Source organism: Nicotiana tabacum, chromosome 12, assembly GCF_000715075.1.
Source record: "Nicotiana tabacum cultivar K326 chromosome 12, ASM71507v2, whole genome shotgun sequence".
Classification (NCBI taxonomy): domain Eukaryota; kingdom Viridiplantae; phylum Streptophyta; class Magnoliopsida; order Solanales; family Solanaceae; genus Nicotiana; species Nicotiana tabacum.
This window is the reverse complement of record NC_134091.1, coordinates 123,501,846-123,529,537: the sequence shown is the minus strand read 5'-3', so window position 1 is coordinate 123,529,537 and position 27,692 is coordinate 123,501,846. Positions and strand designations below refer to the sequence as shown.

The 27,692-nt window shown below is 36.2% G+C and overlaps 1 protein-coding gene across 1 annotated transcript; it reads right to left on the bottom strand.

Annotated features, from left to right (window-relative positions):
• Positions 1-7,858: 7,858 nt before the first annotated feature.
• On the bottom strand, positions 7,859-12,214 carry LOC107831458 (uncharacterized). The gene is made up of 2 exons (XM_016659222.2): positions 10,823-12,214; positions 7,859-8,162 (listed from the first exon to the last, which is right to left on the bottom strand). Exon 1 carries the CDS (start codon positions 11,994-11,996, stop codon positions 10,827-10,829), a length of 1,170 nt encoding a protein of 389 aa, XP_016514708.2. The 5' UTR covers positions 11,997-12,214; the 3' UTR covers positions 7,859-8,162; positions 10,823-10,826.
• Positions 12,215-27,692: the final 15,478 nt, after the last annotated feature.

Here is a 27,692-nt window from a genome sequence, read left to right as displayed (position 1 = left end):
GGCCTCTACCTCGGCCCCAGCCTCTTGCAGCCCTAGCAGTATGTGCGGATGTCTGCTCAGCTAACCCAGTAGCACGTGTACTCACCATCTACGAGAGAATGGAGATACAAAGTTTCAAATTCAAAATAAAACAAATTCCGCATGACAAGAATGAAAGAAATGGAAATTTCCTAACAGTTCTGTAGCCTCTTGAAGATAAGTGCAAACGTCTCCGTACCGATCCGCAAGACTCTACTAGACTCGTTCATGACTCGTAGAACCTATGAACCTAGAGCTCCGATACCAACTTGTCATGACCCAAAATCCCACTACAGGAGTCGTGATGGCACCTAGTCTCTAAGACTAGGTAAGCCGATTTCAATTACATTTTGAAGTCATTTTTTTTTTTGAAACTAATCAAAACTAACAGCGAAAATAATTACGATATACAACCTTCCAAGACTAATAGTACTGAGTCACGAACTCTAACTGAATACATAGAATGATCACGGGAACCGAATATACAATACTGTTTGATTACAAGTTAACAGTACAATGAAATGGAAAGACTCCAAGGGACTACGACGATCAAGCAGCTCTACCTTGAATCCTTACGATCCCTCTTAAACTCTGCTCAAGTCCGTTATCTTCAATACCTGGCACTGCACAAAAATGTGCAGAAGTGTTGTATGAGTACGCCACAGTCGGTACCCAATAAGTATCAAGACTAACCTCAATGGAGTAGAGACGAGGTACAGTCAAGACACTCACTAGTCTAATAACATGTGCAATATAATATACAAAATACTAGGAAACAGATAGCAATAAGGGCATGATAAAATAACCAGTGGTATGCGCAGCAAGACAACAAGAATACCATAAACATCACTCAACAATTAATAATACATGTACGCCCAATTAATTCAAGTTTTTCAAATAAATATCCTTCACATAAAATTCTTCCAAATAACTCTCTTTCAAATGTAGTTTTCTCAAATAATTATTTTTCAAATATAATTCTTTCAATAAATCTTTTCAAATATAATTTCCTCAAACAATTATCTTTCAAATACAATTCTTTCATATAATTCTTTTTGAATAAAAATCCTTCCAAATAAATATTTTGAATATAATTCTTTCAATTAAAAAGTCACCATGTGACACCTCATTTCATAATCATAAAATATACGGGACTCAGCCCATTTTCATATTTTTCGTAAACACGGGTCTCAGCCTATTTTCATATTTTCACGGCACCTCGTGCCCATAATTAAATCATATCACAATTGCACGGACAATTCACGTGCAAATTATCATCATCATTTCATCACAGCACCTCGTGCCCACATTTCATATCACAACTGCACGGACAATTCACGTGCCAAATATCCTCATTATTTACTCACGGCACCTCGTGCCCAAATTTCAATTTATAATCTTCCTGGAAATAGCCACAGGCTCTCAATTTCAACATAAATCAGATTGTTATCAATTTACCAATAACAAGACAAATTGCACAAGGTATAAAAGTAAACACAAGAAAATCACAACATCACATGAAAATTATCAACACCACAACCCCATATCATCACACATCGTCCCTGACAATAGCCACCCTTATCGCTCCTATTGCCACCCTTATCACTCATATAGCCACCCTTATCGCTCCGCCCAGATAATATCAATAGCCACCCTTATCGCTCCTATAGCCACCCTTATCGCTCCGCTCAGACAATATTCTAACAACCACAACAGCATTGAAATGCCACCCTTATACCCACATAATATCAACGGTGAAATGCCACCCTTATCTCCCCAAAATAACAACTCACACAATACAATAATTTACACGGGAAATTAACATGGCAATATAATAAAATCAATTCATATCACAATTTGCCCAATGGCCACAACCAAATTTCAAAGATATAATAAAAATCAATTAATTTCACAACAAATAGACCAAGGCTCCGCACAATGTATATAACACCGAAAAACAATCAATAGAAATAGAAATTACTCAGCATAAAGCAAAACCTTCATTAATGCAAATTTAGATAATTATATTAACACTTATTCTTAAGCTCGCTTAAATTAATTATTTGAATAAGAAAATTCATATTGGAATTAATTTCCAAGAAATATTAAACCAACAATACTCACGAAATTTCATAAATATTTCAAGTAACAATCATATCAAATTATCATATAAAAACAAATTCAACAATAAGGATTTAAGCATGGCAAACATATGATTTAATAGTTTTCCACAATTTTCCAATTTACGACACAATAATGCCTAAGACTTTAATTCAATGAATTTTGCACGTATAAGCCCGAGTACGTACTCGTCACCTCGCGTACACGGATTTTCACATTTCACAAATGGCACATAAGACTCAATGCCTAAGGGGTAATTTCCCCACTCGATGTTAAGCAAGACACTTACCTTTTTGAAGTTAGGCCGATATTTCAAAATAGTCTTCTTGCTTGAATTGACCTCCGTACAGCTCAAATCTATCCAAATTAATTGTATAACTCCATTAAAATTCGTCGGAAACAATTCCGGATAATAATATGTCAGACTTAAAAATTTATTCCAAAAAGTCAACAAAAGTCAACGCGGGACTCGCCCCTCGGAACCCGACATAATTTTTATGAAATCCGAACACCCATTCCGATACGAGTTCAACCATACCAATTTTATTGAATTCTAATAACAACTCGACTTCCAAATCTTAAATTTTTGTTTTTGGAAGATTTTACAAAAATCTTGATTTCTTCCATTAAAATCCGAATTAAACGATGAATATAATCATAGATTCATGAAATATAAACACTTTAGGATATAGAACACTTAACATAATTCATATGGTGAAAATCGCCTCAAAAATCGCTTCAATCCGAGCTCCATAGCTCCAAATATGTCAAAAATGGCTGAAACCTCGAAATATAGCTATTGCCCACGTATTCACTCTTCGCGATTGCGGAAAATGCTTCGCGATCGTGAAGCACAAAAATTTTCAGCCCCAAAATTTCTCTTCGCGATCGCGGAAAACCAATCGCGATCGCGAAGAACAAACTCCCCCAACTCTTCCATACAGCCTCTAGTATAATAGTCATAACTTTTTGTACAAAGCTCCAAATTGCAAATGGTTTAACTTTTTGAAAGCTAGACACCAAGGGCAATAACTTTCATTTGTTGTTCATCTCCTAATTCATTATATATTGCTAGATATAAGCTTCCAAAATCAGCCCTGTGCAATAGAGATTTCCAAACTCTTTCCAGATAGCCTATAGTATATCTACCATAACATTTTGTACAAAACTTCAAATGACAAATGGTTTACTTTTTTAGAAACTAGACACCAAGGGCTACAACTTTCGTGTTTGGATCATCTCCAAATTCCTTATAGATTGCAAGATATAAGCTTCCAAAATCGGGTCAGTACAACAGAGATTTGTTCTACGCGATCGCGAAAGAGCTTCCGCGATCGCGATTCACAAGGCCCCAAAATGCTTTTTTCTCTTCGCGAACGCGACCAAAAGTTCGCGATCGCAATGCACACCTCTGTAGGCAGAAACCAGCAATTAAAAATGGCCTAGAAATGGTCAGAAACCACCCTGAAACTCACCCAAGCCCCTCGGGACCTCAACCAAATATACCAACAAGTCCTAAAACAGCATACGAACTTAGTCGAAGCCTCGAATCACATCAAACAATGCTAAAACCACGAATCACACCTCAATTCAAGCCTAATAAACTTTGAACTTTTAAATTCTATATCTTGTGCCGAAATACATCAAATCAATCCGGAATGACTTCAAATTTTGCACACAAGTCATAAATGACATAACGAAACTATTCCAGTTTTCAGAATCGAATTCCGATCTCGATATCAAAAAGTCACCCCCCTCCCCCGGTCAAACTTCCCAAAAATTCAACTTTCGGTATTTCAAGCTTAATTCCACTACGGACCTTCAAATAATTTTTCGGACACGCTCCTAAGGCCAAAATCACCATACGGAGCTATTGACATCATCAAAATTCGAATCCGAGGTCGTTTACACATAAGTCAAATCTCCGGTCAAATTATTTTTTCATTTAAGCTTCAAAAATGAGAATTGTTCTTTTAATTAAATTCTGAATCTTTCAAAAATCAAACTCGACCACACTCGCGGGTCATAATACATATTACGAAGCTGCTCGAGACCTTAAGTCACTGAACGGGGAGTAAATTCTTAAAACGACAAGTCAGGTCGTTACACATAGTGAGTAAAAAGATTTATAGAGGGGTATACGGCGTTAAAACCCCATGAATAATAGTCATTGCTTCTCCATGATTGTTCCTCATTTTTGGCGTTTTAGGGCCATAAAATAGGAATTCAAGATGAAATCCGATTTTTTATATGCTAATGTCCACGTCATCTTCATGAATTCGGGCGACGGACTCGAATTCACCTAAAATTTGTCAGGGCCATCAGAAATGACCTAATAAAAAATAATCATTATTTCACCATGATCGTTCCTCGTTTTCGGCGTTTTAGTGCCATTAAATGGCAATTCATGACGATTTCTAATTTTTCCTTTGCTAATGTCCACACCATCTTCATGAATTCGGGCGACAGGCTCCGAATCGCCGAAAATTTTGTGGGCCCATCAGAAACGACCTAATGAACAATAGTCATTGTTTCGCCATGATTGTCCTCATTTTTTTATTTTTAGGGTCATAAAATAAGAATTCATAGTGATTTTTAATTTTTTGTGTGCTAATGTCCACGCCATCTCTATGAATTCGGGCGACGGGCTCCGAATCGCCTAAAATTTTGTGGGCCATTAGAAACGACACTAATATGTATAAAAAAATAGATATGGTCATAAATTCATGTTGCATGACCAAGATATACCATAAAATGAACATGAAAGTCATGGCGAAGCAATAAGTATTGGTCATTAGGACGTTTTCCATAGATCTAAAAAAATTCAGGCTAATCGGAGTTCGTCAAAAAAAATCGTGAGACTCAACATATATTAATACATACGAAAAAGTAGATATAATCACAAATTCATGTTGTATGACCTCAGAACGCCATAAAATAAACCTGAAACTCATGGCGAAGTAATAAGTATTGGTCATTTTTTATGGTTCTACAAAACTTTATCAAGCAGAGTTCGTCAAAAAAGATTCTACAAGATTTCAGGCCTATCAGAGTTCTTCATAATTTTTTTACAAAATCAGCATATAGTAATACACATGAAAAAGTGGATATAATTATAAATTCATGTTGCATAACCTAGAAACGCTATAAAATGAACCTGAAAGTTATGGCGAAGCAATAAGCATTGGTCACTAGGTCGTTTCCTATTGACCTATATAATTTCAGGCCAATCGGAGTCTATTCTACAGAATCAGCATGTACTAATACACACAAAAAAGTGGATAATAATTACAAATCTATATTGTACGACCCCGAAACACCATAAAATAAACCTGAAATCGTGGCTAAGCAATAAGTATTGGTCACTAGGCCATTTTCTATAGTTCTACAAAATTTCAGACCAATCGGAGTCCATTAAAAAAATTCTACAGAATAAGCATGTACTAATACACACAAAAAAGTGGATATTATCTCAAATTCGTATTGCATGACCCCGCAATATCATAAAATGAACCCGAAAGTCATGAAGAAGCAATAAATATTAGTCACTAGGAAGTTTCCAATAGATTTACAAAATTTCAAGTCAATCAGAGTCCGTCAAAAAAATTCTTCAGAATCAGCATGTACTAATACACACGAAAAAGTGGATATAATCATAAATTCGTATTGCATGGCCTCAAAAACGTCATAAAATGAAGCCGACAGTCATGGCGAAGCAATAAGTATTAATCACTCGTTCGTTTCCTATGGACCTACAAAATTTCAGGCCAGTCGGAGTCCGTCAAAAAAATCCTACAGAATCAGCATGTATTAATACACACAAAAAAGTTAATATGATCACAAATCCGTATTAGATGACCCCGAAATGCCACAAAATGAACCTGAAAGTCACTCGTAAGCATAAGTACGTTCTATTCATAGTTGGTTAGGGATGCCTACGCCCAAAAGCGATGATTCACTTGTCCCCTTGTCCATAGGGATCTCGTGGCATACAACCAAAACAACTCCCGCTAGATAGCCGATTCCGATCAAGCTTGTCCCATATATATTATTAGTAAAGCGCTAACGTCCTATTTATAGTAAGGGAGCCCTCCCTACGTCAAGAACTTTTGGCTCTTCACAAGAGAGCGTAAAGTAGATCTAGATCAAGAGAGAGAATTGAGACAAAGCAATTAATATTAGTCACTGGGCCGTTTAAGATTAACCTATAAAATTTCAAGCTAATAGAATCCAAAAACAAGTACCGCACACCAATGAAATTACCAAGGGAAAAAAAAAAGAGAGAAGAATCATAGCGAAAAAACGGCAGTTCGATGAAGAGCACATTCCTTCGTTTAATGTATAATATAAGATAGAAAGAAGCAATTAAGATAAGGAGCATATTGATATAGATAGAGCCGAAGACAGTTCAATGTGCAGTCACAATAAATTAACAGTAGGAAAAAAACAAAAGAAGCAGATTGATAAAATTAAGGCAGGCTGGAGCTGGCTGGCTGTCTAGCTGAGACTTTGAACTGCGTAAACTTTGTGCATGTGCCCTACACATTCTGAAACCCTTTTAAATTCTGTATTTGTTGCCATCCAATGTTTATATTCTACTCACTTTATTATATTATCGAGCGTCTTGATAAAATAGATAGAATTTCTTTACTCTTTCATGTCATGAAAATGGTTAAAATCTTAGTAAAGAACATTTTTTTCATTTAACGAGCCTTATGTAACATGAATGTTATTATAGTAATTTTTTTATTTATTAACTTTTTTAAATATCGATACCACTTATAGAAAATTTTGTATACGTCCCGATCCTCCGGCTCTCTCTTTATACTACATGGTAACAATGAAAAATGGTGATATGAAACTCAGACAATGAGTACTGAAAAAACTGATGTCCGACTAATGTTTTCTTATATGATCTTAAACAATTTTCACATTTTGATCTAAGTTGATTTAGGCTCAAGATTCAATTTTTTAAGATGGTATATCATAACATTGTTATTTGTTCAATATTGAGCCTAAATCAACTTAGATCAAAATGTGAAAATTGTTTAAGATCATATAAGAAATCATAACATTGTTATTTGTTCAATGTTGAGCCCTCATAACTATATTGTTTTTGCGCTCCAAAATTCCAGCCTTTTATGTGCACTTTGTTTTTCTCTTTTTTGACAGTTATCTACTAAAAAAAAGAATCACACAATCCAAAATAAAAAGCATGATGAACTGTAAAGCTTTTATTGATCAAAGGTAACTACTAACTACATTCTCCAACGAAGGGGAAAAAGATTTCCTCATGTCCAATTTAATTGATTTTTTTCACACATATTAAAAAAATTATCTTTTAATATTAATTCACAATGAAAATAATAGTATTAACTTTAATTTGTTCATTAAAAATATAACAAATACTCATACTCTTTACTCTAATTGCAACTTTGAAAAAAAAAGTTAATTCTTTCTTGATATCTGAAAAAATTAAATATTATAGACCACAAAAATAAAATTAATTAAAATGGATCGAAGAAAATATTTTCCCCTAATAATACGAGAGACAGTCTTGTATTTTCTCGTGCAAGATTTTTAATGGTTGCTCAGTTAATACTACTAGGGAGCAAAGTAATTCGAGTTTCCGTAGATATTAGTAGGATTGTAGTGGATGAATAAGATCCATTTATTCTTAATCAATGGTTTAGGTTCTAATCATGTGAATAAAAATAAATCATAGCACGAAGTTTTCCTCATTTAATGGGCTTTATGTCAGGGCGGATGCCCATATAACGAAGCAATGTCACGTGACACCGTTTCGTTAATTTTTTTTTTACCAAATGTCATATAAATAATACAAAAATTTTATCAAATGCGATATATATTAAAAGAGTGACACCGCTTAACCCAATTCTCTTCTTGGTCCAGTTGCGTACGATTCATTTCCTCTAGGTCTAGTGTTCGATTCCCTTTAGCAACTACCTTTTGGCAGACTTTGAAGCTTATTTTGTTTGAAAAAGAAGTAGGCTCCTGACCTCCTATAAAGAAAAATTTCTTATAACCAGCAGGCCAATATCCAATCAAATATATACTAAGGACAAAATAAATACTCTTTCCGTTCACTTTTAGTTTTCAAGTATTCTAAAAATAAATTTTTATTTTTACTTGTCACTTTTCGCATATCAAGAGAAAAATAATTTATTTATCCTGTTTTATCATTAGCATTAATTACACATTCCAAATTACTTTCCAAATTCATTAAGACTATACAAAAATTAATATGGGTATCATAGTAAATTATGCACTTTATTTATTGTTTCTTAATGAGCGTGCAAAGTCCAAGTCAAAAGTAGACAAGTAAAAGTAAACATAGAAAGTGCGTAATTAAGCTACTTGTTCCCTTCTTTAAATGTGACATCGCTCGCAAAAATTTCTGCATAAGCTACTGGTTTTATGGAGTTTGAAAATGTGAATATGGTCAACAAATAGGAAATCAAAAAAAAAATTGAAGTCTCTACTTCCACAAAAGAAAATAATAACGTCTAGGCCGAAATAGGTTTAGCAGAGCAAATGGCAGTAACTCGTACACAAGACAATCGCAGTTATTTCTCACTTCAAAAAGTAAATGCTCAAACAACATTTATTTCAGACTTGCAAGTACTCACCACATAAATATAATGGACCGTATATATAACAGACTCCACATGATAAAACATCAATCATGCAAATAAAGAAACTCTAATGTAAATAAAACATACTTTATTCAGTACTACAACAACAATCCAGTATAATTTTACTAGTGAAGTTTGGGGAGGGTAGTGTGTACGCAGACTTTACCCCTACCATGAGGTAGAGAGACTGTTTCCAATAGACCCTCGGCATTCTTCCCTCCAAGAACTCCCCACCTTAATCTTGGGGTGATTCAAACTCACAACATTTTAATTGGAAGTGAAGGTTGTTTACCATCAGAGCAAGCCATATTGTCTACTTTATTCAGTACTACGGATTATGAAAATCTTCACACCTACTACAACAATATCTTTCTTTGCCTTGGGAAAACCATATATTAACACAGCACATGCAACTATTATCTCCAAGAATTTCTATTTAATTTTAATCATTTTTTGGCAGAAAACGAAATCTTTAAATCTCAAAAAACAGTTCTAGAATAGTTTTTGAAATTTTCTGCTCATAAAACTTCAAATTTTTTTCAAGTAAAATACATGTTCAAACACAATTTCAACTCTCAAGAATCATTTTCATCTCATCTTTAAAAACTTATTTTTTTTTTAAGTTTTAACTAAATCGATGTCCAATGGCTAGCTAAGGCTTAAAAGAGGGGAGAGTACTGAAGAACCTTTTTTTTTTCTTCCTTGGGCAATTAAGTGGGAGGATGAAGAAACAAATGATCATAAAAGGTGGCAGATTCTGTCTTTTTCAAAAAAATTGGTCACAATTTGTATGGGAATGAGACCTAGCCATCAATAAAGTAGGTGAAAATTTTTAAAAACTAAAGTTCAAACTCAATAAAGACAAAAATGCCAGAAGATGAATTTTTTACATCTAGCTAATCTTTGATGAACACGATTACCTTGCTGATGGAAGTAGCAAATACTTGATAAACACGGTCAATTTAACACTAACTTTTAATAAGGAGAAATGGGAGAGGCAATTACAAGGTAAGGAATCAAACCTTCAGCAACAAAATGAAAGTTTAGGTAGTTAATTATTAAAATTACCCAATTTAGCATTAAAATGAAAGTTTAGGTAGTTAATTATTAAAATTACCCAATTTAGCATTACCTTAGTCCAGGCGTTTTACTTCTTGTACATATTTTGACTATTTCAAGTACAGTCAGACATCTCTATAACAACACCTTTATATAATAGCACTTCACTATAAAAGTAATATTTTTTCGGAACCAAAGGTTTTATTATAATATATGTTCTCTATAACAACAATTCGCTATAACATCCAAAAATATCTGAAACAAACGAGACTCTTATAGAGAGATTTGACAGTACATATTATCAAACTCTAGTTACCAAAAAAAGAAACTTTATTTTTTTTTTGTCTCAATTATGTGACGTTTTTATTTTTAGTCTAACCCCAAAAGAATTATATATTTTTATATTAATTAATTTTAAATATTTTATTTTAATAACTCTTAGTAAAATAACTTATTATCACAAAAATATCTATCGTATTTTAAAATTATAATTTTGTAATTAGCCAAACAACATAATAATATGAATTTCAAGCAGCAACACGTGTTTTCCCTGCCCGTGGTTGCAAAACAATCACTCACAAGCCAAACATCATCATTTATGCAAACAAGTCCAACAACTTTACTAAAAGCTGATTTCAGATAGATTTCAGGTAAAGCAAAAGCATAGACGATTAAGAACTTCCAACTATTCAATATATAAAAATTGAAAATTCTACATCATCAAAGTTAGCTAAACAAAAAATATGTGAAAAATTATCCAAACAAACAAGAGTTAATTCCCTGCATAATTACATAATCATCAAAATGACGTTGCAAGGTTAAATTCGGTGCACTAAGCTTTCGTTTGGGATCCGAAAAAAGTCAGATAAAAAAATCTATCTTAACATTTCTGCAAAAAAATTATTTTCACGACTCAAACCGCAAGCAAAAATGAGGCTCTAACTTTTAAAAACTGAAATTGTTCATACCATTTTAGCCTATGCGAGTCTTGCTACTACTATGATGATGTCTCTTATTTTCGGCTCCAGCACTAACATTAGAACCACCACCACCATCTTTTTTCTGTTGCGGAGAAGAAGAAAACAGAGAAAATCCAAATACTCCAGACTTCGAAGAGACTCTTAGAGAACATACTGGAACATTTAAAACCGGAGTAACACGAACATTAGCTGAATAAGATCTCTCCATTCCTCCTCCTCCATGTTTATACCTTGCTCCACCATTGTTAAAACTGCTTGGACTACTTGAACTTCTTCCTAAATTGTGGAAAATAATTTTTCCTGAAGAATTCATGCGCGGACTATCATCAATCGACACTCCACCTCTTGCAGTACTGGTACCTGTAGTTGGATTTTCTGACGATAAAGCTCTCTGTTTCACTAGTCGAATTCTAGGAGGATTAGTATTAGCAATGTTTTGACCATTGCTATGGCTAAAGCTAAGGGGTTTGTCAGAATCGAGAGAAAGTCTAGGAAGATCGTCGTGTTCGTGGCCGGAAGAGGAAGATGATGAAAGAGATAATCGAGATGAGGAAATTGAAATTGACTCGTAATCAGAGTCCTTAATAAGCAAAGGAATGTTAATTAGAGATGAGTCGGTTGAAGAATTGGAGGATTTTGAGCTGCGATTAAGGAAATTAATTTTCAGAGATTTATGTGTGTTGTTTGTGCTATTTTTTTTACCTTCTTCTTTGTCATTGTTGTTGTTGTTGTGTTGCTGTTTCTTCAAGCCTAAAAGTTCTCTCCACCGACTCGAACATCTCGGAGCCTTTGGAGAGAACAACAAGCACGTGTCCGCACGAGAAATGAGATCATTTCTCGTACGGAATTTCGGTGTCTCCGGTGATCTAACTCCGGCGGAAGTAGAGGTGGCAGCTGCCGTGTGGATAGCGGAGAGTTGTAGAGGCACGAGTTTTCCGTCGGAGAAAAGCTCATCGGCGGCCGGTAACATAATCACCGGATCTTCGAGTCGGAACTCGAAATCCGCCATTTCGTTAACCGAAAGTTCTGGATCTAGAACTTCCGGTTTATTCACAGCAGTTGTCTTGTTGGACCAGACGAAGGACTTGTACTTGGTCGGAGGACAATCGAGAAAATTCTCCGACGAAATAGTGATGTTGTTTAAGCAAGCTGATGAAGTCATGGACTCACTACAGAAAGAAGAAACGTAGCTTTTTGCAGGAAATGTAAGCGGTGAATTCCAAGCACCTTGAAATATATGCAGTGCGAAAGAGAGAGAAAGTTTTTAGAGAGAGAGAAGTTGAGGGAGAGCTAGGGTTTAGAAGAGGGGCTTGTGAATATTATGGAGTTTACCTGAAGCTATAGGAGAAGCAGTGTAGTGTAGCGACTAGCAAAGGCGAAACCAAGAAATTTCAATATCTATTGTAAATGGGCTATGTAAATATGTTCAAATATTATTTTTAATTAATAATAAATATTAATATATATTTTATATATAATATAATTTTTGACAAAGGGTTGGTAAATTGATCACCCTTCTGCCAATATAGCTTCGCCCCCAGGTGACTAATGAGTCTGGTCACGCTAGTAGTAGTAGTAGTGGAACTATGGCTATTTTACGCGAAAGCGGATATATAATTTAAATTTAATGGGTTTAGCTTTTAAGATTTTTAATATTAAACGCATTGTATTATTAAAATTACGGGTTCAAATCTAATACTTATTGGAATTTTAGTAAGTTTTTACGTATAAATACATACTCTATATCAAAAGTTATTGATTCAGTTGAACCCGCACCCCAAAGGTTACATCCACCCCTAATTCTACGACCATTTTATTTCTTTTATAATTATGGCATTCGGGTTAGCTTATGTTGAATAATATATTTACTACCTTCTACTCGCACATATATCACGTAATTCTATCAATCAAATTTAGCATTTTGCTTAAAATAATTTCCTGTCTATTTTCTTAAAATAATCGTAGTATCCATATATGTTTATGCTTATATCGATTAATTTCATAATGTATCTGATATCTCTCACCAGTACAGGTAATTGTGTCTACTAAGTATAACACTTTATTTAAAATAATTCCCCCTCTATTTCATTAATACTTTATTTAGAATAATAACATCTTTTTATATTAAGAATTATTTAATTTTAAACGTTTATTACCACAAAAAAATCATTGTAGATCATTAATCTAAAAAAAACTTTTTAAAATTTCATATTCAGCTAAATTACACAACTTTACCGTTGTTTTAAATATATTTGGTCAAAGAAAGGAATGTGACTTTTGAAATATTTTGTTGAGAGGGACTAAGGGAGAATCCAAAAACGAGAAGAAAAGGAAAAAAGAGAATTACTAGCTTAAATTAGAGGAGGGATGGTTCTTGGAAGCATCTGAATGTGAATAGAATATAAATGGAACAGATTCTGTCCTTATATTTTTTGTTATAATAATTCTCAATCAACGTGCTATGGAATAATTTTTACCCGCCTTCCAAGAGTTCTTTTAATTCCAAGGTAAAACTCGCACCTTATCAGCCATATATCATATTTTAACAATTGTATATATTAAATTATTTTAATATTTATAGAAGATACTAAAGGTCAGTAATTATAAATGTTACTTTGGTTATCAATATTTGTAAATAATAAATTCTATTATTTAAAATATTAGTGAAATTCTATAAAATTTGTTCGATCAACGTTTCAAAATTTACACTTGATGACTCGATCGGTAGACGGTGATACTATTATCTTTGACGGCGTAATCTTTTCTTTTTCACTTATGTTAATAGATTTTCCTTTTGTCAATTATGATGTACATCTTCTCTCAAAAGACACTATACGGGCAAGTCTCAGAACAGTAAACGAATATTTATTTATAATTTATAGTATAACTTTTTATTTTATGCTCGATCTCTCAATAAATAGTTAGTTGCGGTCGTAGTAACTTGTTTTCAGCCATAATTCTTATTTTTTTTCAAATAAGACTATATTTAAAAATAACTTTAATTTTTAATACTCCTTTTAAATCTTAACTTTGAATACATACCCTTTTCTCCTAGCTCGACCAATATTGTCCAAAAATCTACAAACGCTTCAACTTGAGAGCAATATTTGGATAACAGTAACTTGAAAGCTGTTGTGAAAGACCACTTTTCACTTGTACTTTGTCTTTTTTGTGCTGTGTTTTTCTTGAACCACATATTACGCTACCATGTGACCGTAGATTTCCAAATTTGTTCTGAAAAATCTGATTTTGGTAAAGTTTGGTTTGAAGATGAAAATGTGTTTGGACATCAGTTTTCAAAATATATTTCCCAAATTTATTTTGGAAAAACATGAAACATGACTTATACCCACAAGTTCTAAAAACTATCACAAATACCCAACAGTACCATTATCAATAACATTCATTATATTATCGCAAATCATAGTCCTGAACATAAATAAATTTGATATAAAATTATCATTTTTATAATGAATTACATGATACACTATCAGGTGACCGAGAAAACGAAGCAACATTGTTATAAAATACAAAAGTTTGGGATAATTTTTAAAAAATATAATAGTGATATTTTGGCCCAAAACTAGCTATTGAGCTGATTTTGGGACTTGAAATTTTGCCAAAATGTAGGCAAAATCTATGGCTAAACATGTGTTTGCCAAATAAAATTCAAATTTATTTTGACAAAATCTATGGCCAAACGGGTCCTACAAGTGACCAAATACAGATAATTGTACATATTAAATCCACTACAACCGATGAAAATCCACCTTTTAGCATTAAATTAACAATAAAATTGACCATATTAACCTTAATTTATTTATTAAAAATATAGCAAATTCTCCTAGGCTTTTTATTCCAAGGGTAACTTTGAAAAAAAGAAAAAAAATTCCTTTTTAGTAGCTGAAAAAATCAAATATTATTAATCACAAAAAAAAGGCCAAAAAATCAATTAAAATGAACAGAGGGAATAATTCATTGTACCGTAAAAACTTAAAATTATGTAATTTGATACGATATTCATCGATATTTTAGTAAATGTTTTATATGTGTGTACTCCTTATCAAAATATGAGTTCAGATGAACTTATAATCAAAAGGTTACATCCGACCTTCTATAAAAATTATAATGATATTACAAAAATTATTTTAGTAAACATATATAAGTCAGATATTCAGACCCTGATGTGGGTATCGAACATCACTAGAAAAAAAAAGTCAGATATTGTAGATAATAGTTGGTCCTAACCTATGCAATTAGTAGTTAGAGGGTAAACCTATGACGTTTTTGGTAAGTAGTCGGTCCTAACCTAATAAAATTTTATGATTTTGTATCAAACTTTAATTTTACTTTGAAAAAGAAGCAAGTACTACAAGAATAGTGATTGGGATTTTTCAGTAGACTATATACGTTTAATTGAGATTTCAGTAAACTATCAATCTCCATCTAAAATTAAAGCAGCACAACTATTTTGAAAAAAAAATGAAAAAGTCAGAGTTCCATTAAATTCAGTTAAAACCTAGAAATCGACCTTGACGAAAATCTACGGAGAAATTCATAAATTGTCGCTTAATTTCATGGAATACAATTAATTACTCTTTTTTGTCAGAAAAAAGTACGTTTTTAGAAATTTAATATGTTTGGCCAAGATGGAAAAGTGTTTTTGAGCAACAACAAAAGTAGTTTTTATACTTTTTGTAAGAAGTTATAAATTTTAGCTTCTTCCAAAAAGCAGAAGCAGAAGCAAAAAATTAAATTTTTATAAAAGTATCCTTACTATAAATTTATATTTTTCAAATTATCCTTCAAAGATTTAATTTTTACCTTTTTCTTTTTATTTATTTTATTTTATTTCTATTGTATTTTTATTCTAGATCTCCTATTCTTCTTTAAAATAGTCTCTCCACCATAACTATACCTCTTTTTTTATTCAGGATTAATGAAGTACATTCTAAATTTATATTGAATGACTATATTTTGATATATTTAAATCATCAATGTAAACAATAAGTAATACCGGATACCTAATATTGTTGCTTTGGATAACTATTATATTGATTAAAATATTTAATATATATTTTTACTTTATATTTTGTATACCAATTAAATAAAAAGAAAAATTAATTAATCTTTTATAATAAATATTTAAATTCATTTCTCTCTTTCAAATAATATATTACTTGTAAATTGAATATGTGTTGCTTTTTCCGTAATTTGATACTTAAAAGTACTTTTTAAGAAGATTGTCCAAACACAATTTGCTTATTAAAGTACTTCTCAGATTAATTGGCCAAACACAAACAGTAATTTTTCAAAAGTACTTTTTTAAAAAGCACTTTTGAGCAAAATCACTTCTCAAATAAGTAATTTTTGGCAGCTTAGCCAAACGGGCTCGAAAAATACATTTTCACTTTTACATGTCCACTATACTAAATCAAGAGAAAGACAATCCATTTTTTCTATTTTATCATTATCATTAATTACTCATTTCTCAAATTATTTTCCAAAACTTTTGGAAAAGCTATCATTATTATGGGTAAAATTGTAAAATGTATATTTTATTTATTTTTTTTAAAGGGAGTGCAAAGTCAAAAATAGACAACTAAAAATGAACGGAGGGAGTATATTAGTTGAAACTTTTTTTAGTCAACATATAAATTCTGTCGGGGGGGGGGGAATTGATTGAAAATAAAAATTTAATGTTAATGTTTTCTTTTAGCTTTATATACGGAACATATTTGCCCAACTAATTCGGCTACTAAGGGGTAAATCGCTCTCTATCAAGAAGTTTGTCATTCTTAGAATTCGAACCCAAAATTTTAGTTAAGGGGAGAGGAATTCCAATCATCCCACAATTATTCATACTTGATGTGTGGTTATAATTCTATAGTTTCGTACATTATGTGCCTTGTATTTTACATGCTTTAATAATAAATTATACTTTATTTGTGCATAATGGAGTCTATTTTATGTGTAGGTGAATTAGAGATGAAAGTAGAGCAAAAAGGGATACTTAAACGTTGAAAGTGTGCTCGAGAACAGTAAAAAGGAGAGACCTGGCGAGGCCAGCCAAAAGTCAGGTTGAACCAGGCTTTAGCCTGGCGAGGTCAGCCAAAGGCCAGGCTAGACCAAGCTTTAGCCTGGCGAGGCCAGCCTAAGGCCAGGCTGAATCAGGCTTTAGCCTGGCGAGGCCAGCCAAATTCCAGGCGTTAGGCTGGCGACGCCAGGCCTGAGGCCAGGTCCAATCCGAGTTTTGAAGACTTAATTCGTTCCGAGTTTGACTAGGACTGGGCCTACACGTTTAGGATTTCTTCTACACATATAAATAGACCTAAAACACCACTTGGAGGTACATTTTTTGAGCAGCCAGAGGCAAGAATAGCTGGGGGAATCACCCCTTGGGAGTTAGAATCATCATTTCTACATCTTTTCATCTTTACTCTGTATTTTAATTATGCAAAATATTTGGTATATTGTTACTATGAGTATGAGTAGCTAAATTCCTAATTTAGGGTTCTGATGGAACCTATTGAAGGATGATTTTCTTGTTACGTTAATATTGATTTGCCGTAGTATTTTCTCTATTTGTTCAACTATATTATTCTTGTGGTTGATTGAAGGACTCTCAATTAGCTGTACCTATTTAGTATGTATTACTCGGAAGAGAGTGCATATTTAGATAGTTGTTGAACAACATCACTCCTAAACGTATATGAGGGATCAATACGGAGGTTTAAAGGTGGGTTTAGGGATAACGAAACCTTGATGCGATCTGAGTGAGCTGTACTTAATGCCAGCTAGCGTAATTCGGGAGAATATGCCTAGTAAATTGTGGTAATTACTCGGGAGAGAGTTACGACAGTTAGAGTGCTCATGGTCGATAGAGAAGACTTAGGCAAATTTATAGGAAACGTAGCGGAAAGGATTCCAACAATAGGGGAAATCATAACCTTAGATCATTCCAATTCTTGTTTACAACCCGTTCGTAGTTAGTTGTTAATTCTTATATTTTCATTACGTAATATTTAGTTAATAAAACCCAATTTGTTACTTAAATATTTCTGAAGATTGATTGTGTGAATTTATGCGAGTCTAGTAGCTGTGTTTGATAGGTTAATTCCTTGTGGGATTCGACTCCGGACTTATTAGCCGGAATATATTTGCAACGACCGCTTAGTCCTTTTTATAAGGCATAGTTGGGCGTGATCAATTTTGGCATCATTGTCGGGAAGTTAACGATATTAATTGCAGCTAAAAGAAGTGCTAGAATTCTTAGTGTAGTCAATTTTCTCCATTCTAAACCAAATACATTGAAATTTTAACGTTGTAGTCTTGGGTGTTAGAGGTGCATGCCTAGGAATTCCTCAAGAATTGGTGAAATGCTTGAAGCGATATCAGATCCTGAGAAAGTTTTCAAGGCACTAAATCGTGCAAACAAGAGAAGCAAACAACAACGAAACTCGAGAGAACAAATCGAACCAAACATGGCTGACGGAATAGAAAATCCAATAAACAACAGAAACAATGAGAATGAACCAAACATTAGGGTGTGGTGCCTCTTGTACCAGAAAACAGCATTATATGATTGGGCATAACTCACCGCCGACAATCTGGAAACCGCAATTGCAGTCCCTCAAATACAAGCAGAATCATTCCAAATCACAGATAACATGATACATTTGTTGCAGAACAAGGGACTGTTCTCAGGGTCACACATTGAAGATCCTCAGCAGCACCTGAAGAATTTCCTGTCAATATGTTTAACGCAAAGGCAACCTAACGTAACACCGGACGCGATAAAGCTTTTGTTGTTCCCATTCTCGCTGACAGGAAAAGCTCAGACTTGGCTTAATTCACTCCCTATAAATTCCATCACTACTTGGGAGGAATTAGTCAAGCAATTTTTGAACAAATTCTACCCACCAAATAAAACTGCCTAACAGATTGATGATATGTTGAGCTACAGGCAGAGACCAACAGAATCACTACAAGAAACATGGGAGAGGTTCAAGGGCATGCTGGTTAAGTGTCCAAATCATGGTATTCCAGATCAGATGTTGGGGCAGAGATTCTACATGGGACTGGCTGATAGCTTAAAGGCCAATGTTGATGCTTCAGCAGGTGGAGCGTTTCTGAGTAAAACATTCACAGAATGTAAGATCCTACTTGATAAGATGGCACAAAACTTAGGATGGATGACTAGAGCCTCCACGATCACTCCGGTAGTTCACTCAGTGGCGTTGGACCCAAACAACTCCATAGCTAAGAATGTGGCCACTATAATGACACAAATGAGTATCCTCACCAAAAAGATTGATGAATCAGGCCAGAAGCAGCAGGTTCACATAGTTGACACAACTAATGGGGGCTTATGTACACCATGCATTAACCAACCATATGTTTGCTCGTGAGTGCGGAAGGTGACAACCAGCAATATCAGGAAGATATGAATTATGTATCCAGTTATGAGGGATAGAGGCAAGGTGGTCAGAATTGGAGTCAAGATAATCAACAATATAGACCAGCGCAACAGCTGAACAATAATAACAACAATCTTGGAGCTATGCGACCACTGGATCAAGTTGCGCCTTACCAAAGGCACCAAGGCTATATCCAGAAAAATCAACAGCTGACTTATCAACAATCTCAACAATAATAGATTATGAGACTAGATGATGGGTTTACTAAACTTAAGGGAATGCTGGACAGCAACAATAGAATGCTGCAACAATTGATTGGGTCCACAGGAAAAATGCAACAGAGGGTAGACTCGCATGAATCAACGATAAAGGGTATTGAGATTCAATTAGGACAGATTTCTATGGCCCTAAACAATTGTCCCCAAGGGGCATTACCTGCAGATACACAAGTCAATCCAAAAGAACAGGGCCCGAAACAGCTTATGGCAGTGAGTCTATGAAATGGTAGAGACCTAGATCTGGAGCAAGAGATGGCTCGCGAAAGTCGGCCTACTGAAACACTTGTGCCAGTACCCATCGAAATAGATGACTCAACAGGGTTAACAGAGGTGACGATACAACATGCGCCAGCTGAAACAAGCAAAGAAAAAGAAGTCGCGAAGGAAACTGAGTCAGAGCAAGAGAAGGCAGCAGAAACAGTGCCAGAGCAGGTTCAAAATCAAACCACATTAAAGAAGCGGCCTCCAGCACCCTTCCCCATAGATTGGCCAAATATCAAAAAGATGAGCAACATAAGAAATTCTTGGAGATGTTGAAGCAAATTTAGGTAAACATTCCATTGATTGATGCCTTAAAGGAAATGCATGGTTATGCAAAAATGATGAAGGACTTGATGTCTCGTAAGTTCGACTTTCAAGACTTGGCCACGGTTACACTGACTCAAACATGTAGTGTTGTTGTGACAAGACCCATAGCTGAGAAGTTATCTGATCTAAGAAGTTTCACAATCCCATGCACAATAGGCAACTATGCGTTTGCTAAGGCACTTTGTGATTTGGGGGCAAGCATAAACTTGATGCCCTTGACTATCTACAAAAGGTTAGGCATTGGAAGAGATAGACCCATGTCTATGTTGTTACAGCTGGCCGACCGGATAGTGAAGAGGCCCTCTGGTATCCTTGATGATGTATTAGTACAGGTGGGAAAGTTTGTTTTCCTAGCAGATTTTGTCATTTTAGACTGCCGGGTTGACGGGGAGATTCCTATAATTTTGGGAAGGCCATTCTTGGCCACTAGGAGAGCCCTAATTGATTGCGAAACAGGAGAGCTAAAGATGAGATTGAACGATGAAGAGATAACGTTTAATGTGCAGAAATCTATGCGGCGACCCATTGAGTTTGCTAACTGCTCTCTGATAGAGCTGTGGATGTGATCTTGGATGAGGAAGATGAGACTCTGAATGCAAAAGACCCTCTAGCAGCATGCCTCATGAACTTAGAATAAATGAATGGTGAAAACTTGGCAGAGTGGGTTTTGGCCCTTGAAGGGCGAGGGTACTGGAAAAGAGAGCTCGAATTCGAGCCCTTACAATTAGAAGAAAGAAAAACACCTCCAGCTAAGCCGTCAATTGAAGAGCCACCACAATTGGAACTAAAACCGTTACTGTCTCACCTCAGGTACGCTTTCTTGGGACCTAAATCCACTTTACCTGTTATTATCTCATCCAGTTTGTTAGATGTGCAGGCAAAACAACTTTTGCAGGTGTTAATGGAATACAAGACTGCAATTGGCTGGACCATTCCAAATATTAGGGGGATCAGCCCAACATTTTGTATGCATAAGATTCTACTGGAAGATGGGCACAAACCTTCCAGAGAACATCAAAGAAGGCTAAACCCCAACATGAAAGAAGTGGTGAAGAAAGAAGTGATCAAGTGGTTAGATGCGGGAATCATCTTCCCAATCTCTGACAGTAACTGGGTTAGCCCAGTCAGTGTGTGCCAAAGAAGGGTGGAATGACTGTAGTGCCCAATGAGAATAATGAGTTGATCTCAACTCGTATAGTTACGGGTTGGCGAAATTGTATGGATTATAGAAAACTGAACACAGCCACCCGGAAAGACCATTTTCCTTTACCATTCATTGACCAAATGTTGGATAGACTGGCAGGGAGGTCTCACTTCTGCTTTTTGGATGGGTATTTGGGGTACAATCAGATTTCCATAGCCCCTAAGGATAGAGAGAAGACATCATTCACTTGTCTATATGGCATCTTTGTCTTTCGGAGAATGCTATTTGGCTTATGCAATGCACCGGCCACCTCTTGGTTAAAGATATTATGGAAGTGTTTATGGATGATTTCTCTGTGATGGGGGATTCGTTCGAAGACTGTCTGCACAATTTAAGAAGAGTGTTGAAAAGGTGTGTGGAGACAAATTTAGTGTTGAACTGGTAGAAGTGCCATTTCATGGTACAATAAGGCATAGTGCTGGGGCATCGAGTGTATAGTAAGGGTATTGAGGTTGACCATGCTAAGGTTGAGGTGATTGAGAAGTTGCCACCGCCTACTTCAGTTAAGGCAGTAAGAAGTTTCCTCGGGCACGCCGGGTTCTACAGGCGATTTATAAAGAATTTCTCTAAAATTTCTAACTCCTTATGTAAACTCCTTGAAAAGGATCATTCTTTTGTGTTTTCTGATGACTGTAGGTTAGCATTTGAGGAGCTGGAGAGGAGACTGGTGACTGCACCAATCATCGTTGCACCCAACTGGGAGCAACCATTTGAGCTCATATGTGATGCGAGTGACTATGCTATAGGAGCAGTCCTGGGGCAGCGGAAGGACAAACTGGTGCATCCAATTTACTATGCAAGAAGAACTCTAAGCGGTGCACAACTCAATTATACCATAACTGAGAAAGAGATGTTGGTTGTGGTGTTTGCATTCGACAAATTTAGGTCCTATTTGATTGGTTCAAAAGTGATTATTTATACTGACCATGCAGCACTTAGGTACTCGATAGCAAAGAAGGAGTCAAATCCACGCTTGATCCGTTGGGTTCTTTTGCTACAAGAATTTGATTTGGAGATTCGCGATAGAAAAAGGGGCAGAGAACCAAGTGGCAGACCACCTTTCAAGGTTGGAGGGAGCTGAAAAGAAAGTCGAGGTAGAAGATATAACTGAGACATTCCCAGATAAACAATTGCTAGCAGTGACATTGGAGGAAGCGCCATGGTATGCAGACATTGCAAACTACCTGGCAAGCGGTATTGTCCCCTATGATCTTTCCTCTGTTCAAAAGAAAAAGTTCTTTCGTGACTGTTATATGTATTATTGGGATGAGCCTTACCTGTTCAAAATTTGTGTTGATAACATGATCCGGAGATGTATCCCCGAGATAGACCAATCTTCTGTTTTGCAGGCTTGTCATGCATCACCATATGGTGGCCACTTCGGATAAGTAAGGACCACCGCGAAAGTGCTGGAATCGGGCTTCTACTGGCCGACAGTGTTCAAAGATGCACACTTATGGGTGAAAGGTTGTGATGAATGCCAATGAACTAGGAATATTTCCTGCCGACATGAAATGCCTATGAACCCAATTCAAGAGGTAGAAGTGTTTGACGTATGGGGAATCAATTTCATGGGGCCTTTTGTCAGCTCATATAGCAACAAATACATACTCGTAGCTGTGGACTACGTGTCAAAATGGGTGGAGGCTGCAGCTCTCCCGACAAATGATGCTAAGGGGGTAATTGGTTTATTGAGAAAGAACATATTCACCCGATTTGGCACTCCAAGGGCGATAATCAGTGACGGAGGAACTCACTTATGCAATCGAGCCTTCGCAAAGCTGTTAGAAAAGTATAGTGTACGTCACAAAGTTGCCACCCCATATCATCCACAAACAAGTGGATAAGTAGAAGTGTCGAACAGAAAGATAAAGAGTGTTTTGACAAAGACTGTGAATGCTACAAGAACGGATTGGGCAAGAAAGTTAGATGATGCACTCTGGGCCTATCGTACCTCTTTCAAAACTCCGATTGTTATGACGCCATATAAATTGGTATTTGGGAAGGAATGTCACCTACCAGTGGAGTTGGAGCATAGAGCTTTATGGGCACTGCAATAGTTGAATCTTGATATAGAAGTTGTGGGCACAAGTAGAGTCACAGAGCTACACGAGCTTGATGAATTTCGTTACCACGCTTTTGAGAGCACAAGATTATACAAGGAAAGAATGAAAATAATGCACGATAAAAATATTCTTGAGCGGAGATTTAAACCCGGATATAAGGTATTGCTATACAACTCGAGGTTGAGTTTATTCCCGGGTAAGTTAAAGTCACGATGGTCGGGACCATTTAGTGTGGTGGAGATTCACCCCACCGGAGCCATAGAGATTGCTGCATCAAATGACTCTCGCATGTTTAGAGTCAATGGGCACAGGTTAAAACATTATTTGGGCATGGAAGATGTGAAGGTAGTGTTGGTGACTCATTTGCTCAGGCCACCAAGGTTAAGCGAACTTTAAGTGCAATTATCTGCATCATGCCACGACGTTAAATCAGGCGCTCGTTGGGAGGCAACCCAATTCGTAGTTGATTTTTAATGTAGTTATAATTTTCCCTTTTTTGTTTTGTTTTTAGGTACTAACAAGTTTGCAGGCGAGTTGGGCAAGTCGAACAGGGTATCAGCATCACTTGACGTACACCAGGTGCTTGGGCTGGCGATGCCTGGCTAACGCCAGGGTCTGCTTGGCCTTAGGCTAGCGACGCCTGGGTAACGCCAGGTTCTGCTTGGCCTTAGGCTGGCGATGCCTGGATAACGCCAGGGTTTGCTTGGCCTTAGGCTGGCGACGCCTGGCCAACGCCAGGGTCTGCTTGGCCTTAGGCTGGCGACACCGGACTAACGCCAGGTACTGGGCCAAGCGACGCCAGGTAAGTTATTTCGGCCCAGTTTAAGTTATTTTAGTCGAACCTCCTCATCTTACATGCCCTAAACACTGAACACAATACAAACAACCCTAACCTCACTTAAACCAAACACACATCAAGCTTTAGAAAAGAAATTCACAAGCACACACATCTTCTTATCAGCGTTGCTCTCAACCAAACACATTGTATGAATTGCCCTCACCCACAAACACTCAACAACACATTGCCATAGCGGTCTCCCCTATCCCCATTGAAGTCAAGTTTAGTCTTGCTATTCTTTTACACTCATCATAAATTCTCAGGTAGCTCCCTCCTCTCAAAAGCTTCAAAAGTATGATTTGATCTTTTCCTTTGTAAATTCGAGAGAGGTACAGGTATACAATTACACATAAAAAAAATTGGTGGTTGTTCTTCCCTGTGGTATTGAGTTTGTGCGCCCCAACCCCATGAAACCCCATAGGAATGGTGTTGCGATTGTGGAAACATGTGGTAGTACGGAACCCCCAAGCCGATTTGGGAGGATGAGGCAATCCCTCATGTCCATAAGAACTCCCATGGCACTAATGCATGTTAGTGTTTGATATAATGCCTCATTGGCATTCCTTGTCCCCATTGGAGCCCGAGTCTCCGGGATTAATAGACTAGTGTTATGAAATCATACACCACGATAAAATCTTAAGTGTGGGATGGCTCACGGGCAGACCATGTATTGTTCTTCGATTCTAATATTAAGAAAATACGAGGTGAAGTCTGAGTAACCTCGGAAAGTCGAAAAAAATTATGTGTGTAGTGTGTAATGCAGTTTTATCTGACTACTGCTTATTTGTGTAGGAACAACGATGCCTCCCAGAAAAGACACAGGCAAAGCCAAGGCTGCTTCCACTACGCCGGCTAAAGTAAAGGCGACCTCAGCACCTCCCCCAAATAAGAGAAAAGGGTGGGAAGCTACCTCCAATCTAAGTGGAGTACAAGCTGTGGTAGCTATAGCAGCCATGCGTCAACAACCACAAGCCCAATGGGAGTTTGGCAACAACAGTATACCACCGCATACTAAGGATTGGTACAGGCATTGTAGGCCTAAACATGTACACCCAGAAGCAGCTATCAATGAACGCAGCTTGAAAGCAAAGTATCAGGCAATTTGGAGGGGCATTCAGGATATGGGGTTGAGCTATGTATTCAAGAACACAGGGAACATTAATCTCAACTTAGTCTGAGAATTCTATGCAGGGTTTGATCCGCAGAGTACTGAACAGCTGGTGCCAATTCGTGGACGATTGATAGATTTTTCACCCACGGCCATATGTAACTTTTTAAGTGCTCCGGATGTTCCTGCGGAGCCATTGGACCACTTCATTTTCCGGGCTACATAAGATAACTAATCGGCACAAGAGGTTTCCCAAGAAGAAGATGAGGGCGGAGGCTCAAGTGTGGCTTAAACTGATAAATGCATGGCTCCTACCGTGCAATCATGACACACTCATTAGCCATGAGAGGATCCGTGTACTCTACTTCCTCATGACGGGTCAAAGGGTAAATGTGGGTCATCTGATCCGCTACCAAATGTCTGTAGTCAGAACGAGTAAAAAGATCGATCGAATGCCATTTGCCAATTTTCTAACTGAGTACTTAAGACACGAGGAGGTTGAGGAGGAGCCAAAATTTGACCACACCATTGATCAGCCCTTACGACAAATGAACATCACTAGCCTCCGACTGAAAGAAGAGACTGCCATGACATCGTTGACAAGTACCGAGCACAACGCTCGGGATGATAGTTTTATGGCCCATCTCTATGGGATGATAGATTTTTAGCTAAGTATAGGAGGTCGATAGGCCACATATGAGGAGAGAACTGAATTAGAGCACCGGTACCTGCTCAATGCTCATGCCCAACAACTGGTTGGGTTAGGAGATGGATACAGACTCCCCAATGATGAGGATATCAACACACCGGAGCAGTCTAAGGCTGATCCAGAGCAGTCAGATGGTGAGAGAGATGATGAGGAGGAGGAGGACGAACATGATGAGGAGTGGAGAGCGTCAGAGGTTGAAGACATTGCTTGATCAGGGAGTTTCTTTACACCCTACTCATTTTTCGTGTTTTGTCATTCTGTGGATGCACTGAGGACAATGTATGATCTAAGTGTGGGGTGGGGACTTGTACATGGTTAATTTTAGTTATTTAGTGTTTAAAAAAAAAAATTTGGACCCATCCCGACGATGGATCTCCCAGACAGTTTTCTTGAGGGAAGTAAGTCAAAAAAAAATACCAAAAAGATGATTTTGTGTAGGTAGTGTAGTAATTCCCCCTTGATTTTTTTTTGGGTCGCGGTTCTTTTCCAGGGGCTTTTAGTTGAACCGGGTGTAGTTAGTTATAATATTTAGGAGTAGGAACCACGAAACTATGCATTTAATTGTAGCAATATCTCTTAGCTTTGTTATGCCTTGAGAATAGTTAGTAATATGGTTGTGACGCTTAGGCTTGATTTTTTACTATCGCATAAGTACCTTAAATCGTAGATTCCTAATTTTACTTAACTGCTTTGACTGGAGTGTCGCGATGAAACCAATCCTGAGTGAGTTATGTGCCATGTGTGTGTGAGTTTTGTATGTATTCTGTGCATTGCATTTGATGTCTAGAACTTACCCCGTGTGTGTGCAATGCGTTTCTTTGTTAAGCCAGATATATATATAATTTACCCACCTAAAAGTTATGTAACGTAGTTAACCCCTTTGAGCTTGTAATCCTGTTTCTTTGGCAACCACACTACAAGCCTTACCCAATTGTTTGAATTAACCATCTATTTGAACCTTTTCACCTCTAATGAGCACTTGAATTGTTATGAACTTTGTAAAAGTTAAATTGTGGGGTGGTTGGTTTGGTTTTTGCGTGGAACTAATGAAATAAGGAGAAAGGTGAACTGTTTTGAAAAGTAAGAGCCGCTTTAATTGAAAAAGAAAGAAAGAAAGAAAGAAAGAAAGAAATAATAATAATAATAATAATAATAATAATAATAATAATAATAATAATAATAATAATAATAATAATAATAATAATAATAATAATAATAATAATAATAATAATAATAATAATAATAATAATAATAATAGTTCTTCAAAAAGAATATTCGTTGAAAAGTGGCAACTCTTAATGTAATTATGCTTAAAGAAATATGGGGTAATATAAATTGAAGTGAAGGTGGAATGTTTGATTTGGCATATTTATGGGATGTGTGTTAAAGTATATGTATTAAAGTGCTTAAGGGAGGTGTAGTCACTCATATCCAAATGTATCCTACCCGAGCCGCAGCCTACATTACAACCAATGAAAGTCCTTCTTGATCTTAGACTGAATGAACTCGATTAGTAGAGTATTATACTACGGGCAAGCCTATGATGCATCATTTGTGGTATATGAATGTTATTTCTGAGAGCTAGTGAATTTTGTCTATCTTGAGTTCCTATGTTCTTAAAATTCATTGTGTGTGGAACTAAGCTCT

Bases quoted from the DNA above. Each gene is read 5' to 3' on its own strand.
- LOC107831458 (XM_016659222.2), bottom strand. From the start codon at position 11,996: ATGACTTCATCAGCTTGCTTAAACAACATCACTATTTCGTCGGAGAAT.